The sequence below is a fragment of the Carassius auratus genome, chromosome 47, assembly GCF_003368295.1.
Source record: "Carassius auratus strain Wakin chromosome 47, ASM336829v1, whole genome shotgun sequence".
NCBI lineage: Eukaryota > Metazoa > Chordata > Actinopteri > Cypriniformes > Cyprinidae > Carassius > Carassius auratus.
Genome location: NC_039289.1, coordinates 4,761,696 through 4,773,622, shown reverse-complemented (window position 1 = coordinate 4,773,622; position 11,927 = coordinate 4,761,696). Strand labels below are relative to the sequence as shown.

At 34.7% G+C, this 11,927-nt stretch overlaps 1 protein-coding gene across 6 annotated transcripts in view; it reads left to right on the top strand.

The window, feature by feature from the left end:
• patj (PATJ crumbs cell polarity complex component) overlaps nt 1–11,927 on the top strand; it is a 95,299-nt gene that overhangs the window by 40,406 nt on the left and 42,966 nt on the right. For 4 of the 6 annotated variants that reach the window (XM_026235829.1, XM_026235831.1, XM_026235832.1 and 1 more), the window contains one exon: nt 4,744–4,873. In XM_026235829.1, coding sequence (XP_026091614.1) covers nt 4,744–4,873 — 130 coding nt within the window. The remainder of the gene's footprint in view (nt 1–4,743; nt 4,874–11,927) is intronic. The other 2 variants (XM_026235830.1, XM_026235828.1) reach the window with 1 other exon arrangement.

Sequence of the window (11,927 nt, the reverse complement as noted above, 5' to 3'; positions counted from 1 at the left end):
TCCGTGAATGAATGTTCGCAAGTGAGGTATCCCCTGCTCAGGGAGTTGGGAGTAATAAACACTGTGTAGAGACCCTAGGTGTTTCTCAATGTCAAGGAAGGATCCTCGGAAGCCAGCATTTCGAGGATGCTACGTCATCGACATCCGTCGAAGGACTGTTCCAATGTCGAGGATCCTTGGAATTTCAACCAAGGACTGAGTCCTTCGTTCAAAGAATATCCCATACACAGGAAAGGATGCATATGTGTATCCTTCATGCTCTTTGCGCTCTCAAATCACCCACAATCCTACGCGGGCAGCTTTGCTATCTAACGTTAGTTCAAAAATTAAAAAATGTCGAACGTTAACGTAGTCGGAGAGTTAACGGTTTTTATTTACGTTACCAAACATTTGTTATAACTGTAGTAAATATAAGTAAAGTTTGATGTTTAAATGCCAGTACAAATTACTACCATATTGTAAATTATACAAATACAAATGGTTAACTGAACCGGCCCTGTCATTTAACAATTGGTTGCGTCAACGGCATTTCTTTTATAAATAACTAGTGAAGTTGTCCAAAGTAATTTAATGATACCATTAGCGTTATTCAAACGGACCTTTTCACTGACGTAATGACGCAATTACGTGCACTTGCTAGCCTGTTCCATTTACGTGTTCTCCGTATGCTAAAGAGGAGTCTCACCTAGCCTCTGAAGGAAGTGACTTGGAAGGATCAGTCCTACCAAGGAAGTATCCTTGACATTGAGAAACGCCTCATGTCAGAGCTCACTTCTAATGAGCTGATTATCTGAATCAGGTGTGTTTACAAAGAGAGACATACAAAATGTGGAATTGAGAACCGCTGCTCTAGACTTCACACATAAGATGTTCTAAAAACTACAAACACTCTAAAAATCACACATTAATGTTCTAAAAACTACTCTGAACATTCTAGAAATCACATTGATGTTCTTAAAAACTACAATCTAGAACTCACACAGTAAAGTTCTAAAAACTACTCTCAACAATCTAGAAATCACATAAATGTCCTTAATAACTACTCTGAACACTCTAGAAATCCCACATTGATGTAAAAAAAAAAAAACTACAAACACTCTAGAAATCCCACATTGAAGTTCTAAAAACTACAAACACTAGAAATCACTGGGGTGTGAAGTAATGAATTACAAATACTCTTGTTACTATAAGTTGTTTTTATCAGAAATAGTAATTTTTTGAGTAGTTTAACCCTTTCGAGTCGATTAACGCATATATGCGTTTTGAGTCATTTTCACCTGATAACCCTGAAAAGAACTTAAATTACACTCTCAGTTTTAATCGTACAGATAAGAGCAATACATCTATCGAATCTGTAAAGGGTCTAGTTTTTTTTGGATACAGACATAATAACAAAAAACCTTTGTGCACTTATAAAATAAAGATAACAAACAAGGTGCGCTGTCTACAGTCTTTATCTCCGCTGATCGTCATGTACAAACATTTCATTAAAATGAACTGTAACTCCGTGAATACTCAACGAAGAGACATGAGAGAGATATCTATAGAAAGCCTGGAATGTCTACTTTTAAACTTAACAAGTGCTGCCGAAAACAAATATTCTGAGATAAAGTAATCCATATGAAAACAACGCAATGTCTGTTTTTCATATCTTCGCTCATTATATCTAATGTGACCACGCCCCCGCGCTTAACGCGCTATTCAGATTCAAACTGAAGCGCGCGGCTTGAATACGCCCACACAGAAGAAAAAGCAGCGAGACTATTCTTCAAGTTTTTATTTTATTTTACTGTTTGCTTCGCGATGAGAGGAATAAGACATAATTCACCCCAAAAAGATGTGATGTGGTTGAGGATTTGAGAAATGGATTTCCTCAGAAAAAAGAATGAAGCACTTTATTCAGCAGAGATCATAAACATGAGTAAGTCTCTTTTTATTTATTTGTACTAGTTTTCACATAACGTGTAAACATTTTACTAGTTAGACTTTTTCCAAATACTTTTTCCAAACTATAATTCCTGACTAAATGTATAATCAAGTGAAACATTATGAAGTTTCAATAACAATATACAATACTATACCATTCAAAAGCTTGATGTAAATAATATAAATGTGACAAATAGAGATAACTCTAACAAATGTAAAAACAATGCAGTTCTTTCGATTTATTCCCCCTAAAAAAACCTGAAAAATATTATCAGCTCTTTTCAACATTAATAATAATAATAATAATGATAATAAATGGGGTTTATTTGGTAGAAAATAAGATTGTTAAAAGGATTTCTGAAGGATTGTGTGACTAGAGAAAGGATGCCAAAAAATTTGCCCTCAGAGTGGCACAGTTGAATGGGAGGCTCATTATGCAGCTCATTATGCAGGCCTTTGTCTTCTCAGGTGTAAATCACAATGATATTCATGATAGTTGACGCCTACTCGCATATGACTTTTACCAACAAAAAGTGTTTTAGAAAATTTAAATCAATATATTGTTTTCTGTGAGTGAGTAAACAAGATGATTTTCACATCATTCAGATTGAAAAATTCTAGGCTACAAGCTCCAGTTCTCAACTTTTCCGGCAACCAATTTTATGTATGTGTTTTATTGCCTTATTCAAGTGATTTTACATTTTTAGTTTTTCACTAACCATGCATAACATTTTTTTTCTCAAAAATACAATCATGTACATGCATGCATTTCACATATTATTATAGCCCAGTTTGTGCTGATTACAGTGATATTAGACTTTACCCATTTAGATATTTATAAGAAACTGAAAAAAGCACAAATGTCAGGGCATGACAAAACTTCTCAAGGCCCCAAAAATACCCTTAGACTCCAGAGGGTTAAAAATGTTGTACTTTTACTTTAGTACATTTTAAATGATGGGTCTTTTACTCTGCTATTTTCCTTCCGTTTGTGGTCGTCACATGCTTGTTTTGATTTGATTTCCCTCCATCAACGTGACTCACGTCTCGTGACTCTCGTCAAATCAAATTGTGTATGCTACTGTTACTCATGGCTGCTGAAAGCGCATTCTTCAAGCATCAATTCCATTATCGGCATATTCCTCTAATATGTTATTGTTGGATTTTTGCTTACTAAATGATCTGTATAGACTAGCCTATCTACAGAGCCCAAAATTTGGTGTGAGGTTGCAGGTATTGTGTACAATGTTAATAATCCCGCAAGTGCCACATTTATTACTTGGTAAATTAATTCCCATTTACTTCAGTATAGAGAGAGAGAGACACACCATCCTGAAACAGTCATTTGGAGAAGTTGGCAGCTTGTTGACTCCTGATGAGTTTGAGCGCGTTGCGCGCTGTGAAAAAGTTTGTTGGGAACACTCTAAAACATGGAAATAATGTACACATGGAAATAATGTACCAGATTCAGTATGCATCTTATTGATGAACCATGGTGTTAATATACTGCATTTGTGTCAGCGCGTGATGTAATAAGTCAGCTCATTAATAAACAATGTTTTTTATTAATTTTATACAATCCACCTTCATTTAGCAAGTGCACTCATGCAAAAAATATTTAAGTTCAATGCTTGTTGTTCCATTCAGATGTAGATGCTGCTAATAGAGCAGCTTTTTCATAATTAAAAATGTTCCTTATAAATTGTAGAATCAGCATAACAAGTTAAGTAAATGTTGCCCTGCTTCTAGAACAATATGCATTTATGTTAAAATTATAACATAAATTATCATGTTTATGATTCTCATTTCTTTATCACAAAACAGTAAAACTGGCACCATTTGGAGAGAATAATGGTTTTATATTGTTTGCATTTATCTAAACAATATTTTATGAGCATCAATAGCATGCTCTGGCTCTGTGGCCTTATACCTGATTTTAATTTTATTATTATTTTTTTTCAAACTTTGATTTAAATGGTGACGATTGCACTGAGAATAACTTTCATCTTTTCAGGACTTTAATCGATTTTGTTGTTTTGATGTATTTTAAATAGTTGGCAGTCAAAATTAATACCACTGGATGATAGATATTCTTTATTCTTTCTAATAAACAACAAAAGATAATGTGAATTACAGTATGTACAATGTTTTTTAAATGTTTAAATTGCAGCCTAGAGTGTTTATTAAAAGGGGGTATAATCCACAGCTCAGTACTCTCTACTCGTGAGTACTTTTAAATAAGCTATATTTTACTCAACTAGTTTTTTGGACAAGTACTTTTTAGTCTACTCACACTACGTTTCAGAGTGTAATGGTACTTTTACTTGAGTATATTTTTTCAGTACTCTTTTCATCACTAGAAATCACATAGAGTTTCTAAAAACTTAGAACAACTCTAGAAATCCCATAGTGACAAATCTGTTCACAACAATGGACCACTGACCAATGAACATTTGCGGGTCCAATAAAAGCCCAAACGGTAAATACTTGTCATGTATCTGTAGAGCTGTGTGAGTTAAAGTGCCTTGTATTGAGATTTTGGTAACAGCTGCAATGGTGGCTTTACAGCAAATTATTCCCTTGTCCATCTCCTGAGGCTTTTCTCCGGCATAGCGGTTTTACGACACCACTTCTCGTAATAGCCTATTGGGTTGAACTATCCCTTTAAAATCATTGCATCTTTCTCTGTCTAGAGTTTTCCCAGCAGCATTCATTCATAGTCATCTCTCGCTGTTTATTTCTCTGCATTCTTTATAGTGTCTTTCCACAGTGGGCTGCATTATACGCCCTCACAGTCTCTTTTCTTTACTCTTTAAGCAGAAAGCAGGACAGACCAGCGGCCCTCCACCCATGCGCCTCCCCCCACCCTACAGACCCCCCAGCCAAGTGCAGGAGGAGGAGCAGCAGGAGGAAGAAAGTGAGGATGAAGATGAGGAGCAAGCTAAAGGTGCGAGTCTGCTGATCATGCCAAACTAAACTATTTGTGACCCTGGAGCACAAAACCAGTCTTAAGTCGCTGGGGTATATTTGTAGCAATAGCCAACAATACATTGTATAGGTCAAAATTATAAATTTTTCTTTTATGCCAAAAATCAGTAGGATATTAAGTAAAGATCATGTTCCATGAAGATATTTTGTAAACTCCCTACCGTAAATGTACAAAAACTTACTTTTTGTATAGTATTATGCATTGCTAAGTACTTTATTTTGGACAACTTGGTTTTCTCAATATTTAGATTTTTTTGTATTCTCAGATTTCCAGATTTTCGAATAGTTATATCTCGGCCAAATATTGTCCAATCCTAACAAACCATACATCAATAGAAAGCTCATTTATTTAGCTTTTCAAAAGACTGTTATGACTGGTTTTGTGGTCCAGGGTCACATATGTCCTTTACTTACATCACTGGCTATGTTCAGAATCACATACCACCATTCTAGACTATTATTTTGTAGCAAATAGAATGGATACACTGCAGATTTTCTGTATGCAGGGAATACCTGTATAACCTAATACGTTTTCATTATTAGGGCTGCCTGTTTGTTTGTTTACAAATTCTGGTTGAATACGTAGATGTTTAATTGAATTAAATTATTAATAATAAATAATAACATAATATTAAATTTTAAAAAATCTATATAAAAGATAGGTACTAAAAAAATGTAATCAACTGACAGTTTAATTAGAAAAAGTGCATGTCGATATTTTGTATGCATGGAATACATTATGCATTAGGGCTGTCAATTTAATATGTAATGTAGTATACAGTGGGGCTCGAAAGTTTGGCACCCCTTGCAGAATCTGTGAAAATATGAGTAATTTTCAAAAAATAAGAGAGATCATACTAAATGTATGTTATTTTTTATTTAGTACTGTCCTGAGTAAGATTTTGTACATAAAAGATATTAACATTTAGTCCACAAGACAAAAACATTGCTGAAATTATTAAAATAACCCACTCAAAAGTTTGGGAACCCTTGGTTCTTAGTACTGTGTTCTGTTACCTGATTATCCTTGACTGTCTTTCTGTTTTGTCCAGTGGACTAAATCTTAATATCTTTTATGTACAATATCTTACTCAGGACAGTACTAAATAAAATATAACATGCATTTAGTATGATCTCTCTTATTTTTTGAAAATTACTCGCATTTTCACAGATTCTGCAAGGGGTGCCCAAACTTCCGAGCCCCACTGTATTTAATTATATAGAAACTAATATAATAATAATAATAATGACAATAGTTATATAGATATATATAGATATTGAATGTAATACAATTTTCTTTAATTTTTATACAGAAATATTTATTTGCAATATAATAATAATAATTAAATATAATTATTAATATAAATGAATATTCATTTAATTAACATAACATTTTTGTAATCAGTTGACCGCCATTCCCATTACAGAGTGCAATTAATTATTTTTAAAAAATATTATATTTTGTTTGGATGGAGTACATTTTATGTTAGGTTTAGTATAAATTTTATTTAAATAATAATATTAATACATTTTGAATTTATTTTCAATTATCTCTCTACACATATATATTTTTTGGACCCACTTTATATTAAGTGGCCTTAACTACTATGTACTTACATTTTAATTAATAATTTAGTACAATGTACTTATTGTGTACATACATGTTTTTACATTTTACTTATATTAAAAAAATCTACATGTAATTACATCTGTATTTAATTTCTGTAATTACATTTATAATTACACTGTTGACCCATACTTTACACCTTAACCCATCCTTAAACTTACCCATACCTCCAACCCTCTCCCTAACCTTACCCCTATCCCACCTCGATAGCAGCAAAAGTGTTTTACAATACAACATGAACACAATAAGTACATTGTACTTATTTTTTTCATGTAAGTACATAGTAGTTGAGGCCACCTAATATAAAGTGGGACCTATTTTTTTAATCAGTTGACATTCCTTCCCATTATACAGACATGCAGTTAATTGCAAAACATTATGTAACGTGTGGGTAAAATGTCCTAGAATCCAATGCATTGAAAGGGACATGTATTAATTACCATTATAATAACTGAGCCACACTTGCTGAATTAAACATGCAGCTTGGAAAGGTAATGTGATTACTATATACTGTTTGAACCATTTATCTTTGCACATATTGCTCAGTATGCAGTAAGCATTACACTATTATTTTATTCTGAACATAGCCAGTGTCTTAGGAAGTTGCATGCCGAGATATATTGTTTTAAACCATATCTGTAGCTGTACTATAATGTGTCCTCATTAAAGCATCCCAGTATCAGATTTCTTTCAATTTATCTGGGCTGGCAGACTTTCTCAGCGTTACAACGATGCTCTAATCTCTTTCCACTTTGATGGTCTTTAGTATGCTGTGCAGGCAGTGCGACGTCTTTCTCATTCTTGTCCGCCACCGGTCCTTTGACTGGCTTTGTTTCCGGATGCTATCCGGCGAGCACTTCTTGTAAAATCTTGCTGTGTGAAATTGAATCTTCATTGAGGTGTGCTGTATTTAGGAGATGGTGAGTAGTATAGGACCAATGAAGTGGTTACGTCCAGTTAAAGTTGAGGTAATGTGGTGTAGTGGTTAAAGATCCATATTGGAAACTTAATTGTGTTGAGTTTGAGCCTTACATGGGAAAATACATGACCTTTCAGTATCAGTATCATTTTAAATTCATGTTGGTAAAGGTTGCTGACCTTAATGTGTAAAAAGCATTTTTCACCATTTACGACTATTTATAGCATTTCATTTGGCTTTCGCCTCGTGTGAAAATGTCAGTGTTAAAAATGACAGATTAGCATGAAAAACAACTGGTATGTTACACTTTTGTGACTAAATATATATTTTTGCCAAAACAAAAGTGATAAATACTAAGCTGCAGGCTTACACTCTTGACTGTGTAGCATTTAGCTTCTGTTAGCTTATTTTCGTGCCACGTACTTTATCTTCATTGCATGCAAATTCTTCTTATGGAGCGATTTTAAATTTAAAAGTCAGCACCTTGAGGCTCTAAAATATGGACATGGAACTTAAGCCCTTAAATTAGACAGTTTTGTTGTTGTCAACCTCTTTTATGTAACCATTTAGCAAGCAGGGCTAAATCTAAAGTTACTTTAGTACTACTTCTCAAGCTGCTACTTGCTAGTCTCAGCTAATCATTTCCCACATTCCATATCATTTGGACAACATTGTGTAATGAGGAATGGGTACAAAGCTGCATGCACTGTATACACTTTAAATGTGTTGCTTAGGCTTCTGTTAGCATTTAGCTTCTTTGTTTTGTGCACTTGTAACTTTAGTATTTACATATTGTTCTTATAAAGTGTTTTTCGATGTAAAAGTCTATATCTTGAGGCTCTAAAATATAAACTTGGAACTTAAGGTCTTGATTTAGACACATGGTTTTGTTCTGTCCACCACTTATATAAAACATGCTAACGTTTAGCTAGCAAGGCTTAATGTAAAGTTCAGATAAATGCTACTTCAGCTCATTATTCCCCACATTCTGCACATTTTAGACAAAAAAATAATGTTATGGAGAATGTATAAAGCTGCATGCTTACACTGTGACTATGTTGTTAGCTTTTAGCTTCTCCAGTTAGTGCAAACTTACTGTCTATTAAGTTCAGTTGTTTTGTTAAAGCTATTTTAAATATAAAAGGCTTTCAAAACATCCCAAGGCCCTAAAATATGAACTAGGAACTTAAGCTCTTGAATTAGAGAAGTTCTGTTCACCACTTATATAAAGCACGTTACCGTTTAGCTAGCAAGGCTAAATGTAATATTTGATAAAGAACTACTTCTGAAGCCGCTACTTGCTAATTTTAGCTCATTATTTCACACACTCTCTTGACATTTGGAGAACAATGTACAATGCATAGTGTAGATGAAAAATGGCTGTCATGTGCCTAGTCACTTTGGATGAGCTCAATAACTGCTTCCTATCTGCGGCCTGAACGGTTCTTCCTGTGAAGCTCGTCTTCTGGTGAAGTGGTTTTGATGAGCACATATGGTTGTCCCGTTGCTACCTTCCCATCTGTCAGTGATAAATTACTTCAGGTTACCTCATCTTGCTTCTGTCAAACCAATCAAAGAATTCGTTGAATGGATTGATGGAACTCAATACGTCAGCTTTGCTGTAGGCCTCAACATTTCGAACTGCTTTAGTTAGAGAGGTTTTTCCTTTTTCACTCCAGCACGTTCAGGACAACTTAGTCAGCAGTTTACATAATCCCTCGTCATAAGAAAACGTCTGCTCGTGGATTAAGATAAGAGTAATATTGTGTGGGATTTATTGAATGTTGAATAAACACAATCTAAAAACTTTGCCTAAAACTTGACGCAATAGGATTACGGGTGTTTGCCTTGCATTGTAGGACGTGTGATAAGACGATCTCTTATGTCAGGATTTGCTGATGTGCATTCGTTTTGTATTTTAAATTGCACACTATTACCAAACGGTTATTGCATAACTCATATTTGCTCTCCTAAAAATCCTCAATATTCTTGCATATTGTATGCTGGACATAGCACTGCTTCCACATCAGATTTATAGGCGTTTTGGAATGAGTGAATGCTGCCATCTGTTCGTGTCTGCGGTGAAGGCAGGGGAGAAGGCAGTCTATTGTTTGAGGTTCAAACAGAGACCTTGAAGTAGCTATTTATCTCGGTTCAGAGCATCAGTCAGCTTGATGAATTATAAAAGACTCGCAAGATGGACAATGGAAAAATGCCACAATGGAGCCAAAAGGCCCATTTTTCTGTTCAGATTTGTTTTTGGGAGCATTGGTTTTATCACTTTCCTAGGAGGAATGGTTTTGTTTTGTGGTCTGGGATCATCTGGACTTTATCACACTCGGTCAGGCAGACTAGAAATATCTTCCTTGTCAACTCACATCTGTGGATACTTAATGCATATTCCAGTTTTTCTGAGGTTTTTAATAGTAGTAGGTCATTTGATGATGATGGTGTTAGTTGTTTGGATGGTATTTCATATCACAAAAAGATACTTTTTGGCTAAATCGAGCTCCAGTGTGGACCAGACTGTATGCTGATTGTCAAAAGTCTGGCTCAGTGAGATCACGTCCACATAGTTCACCAGCCTGAAAAACAGGAATGCCTAAAGGGCATCTTTCCAACTTGGCAGACGGTGTTACATCAGGTATCTTGGGAGATCATATCGCTTTTAAAAGTGATTGGCTAAAAGGTTCAGCATCGGTGTTCAAGGGAAAATACAACAGACATAATTTATTGCCAGTGAAATTCAAAAAATATTTTACTCCCTCTCATCCTTTTTATTTTTATAACATTTGTAGGAGTTAGGGCTGGACCAGAATATCTGATTATTCGAAATACTCGTTTGGTGGGTTGGTATTCATTCAAGCTTGAATATTGAATATTTTTACTATCGGTTATAAGGACTGTCAGGTACGGTTACAGTTGTATCTAAACGTCGTCCATATTGGCGTTCATATCACACAACGAAGGCAACGACCGATGCATTTGTATTGCATTCCAAAGGGCTCCGTTATAAGCGCCACAGTGGAAAATAAAACTGTATCCGTGCTGACTGGCCTTGATCGCCACGGAATGGAAAGGTTAAACAAAGAGAACCATTCAACCCGATAGTGGAAAAGGGGCTTATGAATCGCCCATGAGTGAACGTCATGATTCAGTTCATCTGGAAGAGAAGACAAAAATGCTGATGACCTCAGTTGTGTGGGAGCACACACATCTCTCGTTTTACAATACAAAAAAAGTTTAGAATAATTATTTGCAAAACAAAATGTAAACCGCATACAGTAGTACTTATAAAGCACATATTATGACCATATTATACATTCTTAATCCTACCTAAATAATACCTAAACTACTACAAAATCTAAACGACTACCTTACGAACTATTAATAAGCAGCAAATTAGGAGTTTATTGAAGCAAAAGTTGCATGTTTGTTGATAGCAAGACAAAACAGTGACATCCATCTATCTATCTACACTAAATTTAAAGTATAAGTATATTTTTTTGTCAAAAAACATCTAGTTTTAAGTTAACGTGTGCTGTCACCTGCATAAGAAACAAAGTGTTTTTTGAGAAGAAATAGGCAAACGAGACCAAAAGTCTTCACCCTGTTGCTTTTAATCACATCTCATGTTCTTCTTCACAATCTTTGTTCTATCCAGTGTTTCTCCTCTAATGTGCTTGATGTGTGCCTGAATTATTGGCCACCACACCTCTGCAGTCACTTCCTCTGCCCGCCTGCTGTAGTTACTGCTGCATGTTAATAACTCCAGTGATTGCAGGAGTTTGGCAGGCTGTCACTCTTCCCGCTGCGTGTATGTTCTCACGCATGCGCTCTTGTTTCCGTATGTTCCAGTATGCTGTGTGAAGTCTGTGCTGAGTGTGTCCAGGGACGGCACGTCAGTGGTTTAATGCACTGGATTCAAATGGAGAGCTGCCAAACAGCAGCTAACTATACAAGCATCACTGTCAGATCTGCCGTCCTCCCTCTGCACACCTATGGCTCAATCATTTCACTTCCTGTTCAGATGAAACCTCTCCTTTATACCTCCCTTACTCATGGCATCACTTCCTGTCATAATTTGACCAAAAAAAAAATTTGTTTTCGTGTTTTATTTTAAGTAATTGATACATTTTTAATTAATTAATGTTTACATTCTAAAAAATTATTCAGCATGTCAAAAAAATCATTGTTTGTGTGTGTGTGTGTATGTGTATCTTTTTTTTTGATGACATGTTGCAAATAATTTAATGATATAATATAATAGAATTAATATATAAAATAATTATACAATATTCTTTTATTAATGTATAAAATAATAAAAGAAATTATAAAAAAATTATATATAGAATTTATTGCATTAAAATATATATGTATGTATATATATATATATATTTATATAATATATCCCCGGACGTGTGTGTAAAGCCAAGACTTGTGTATGGATCGAATTGTCTATGGATT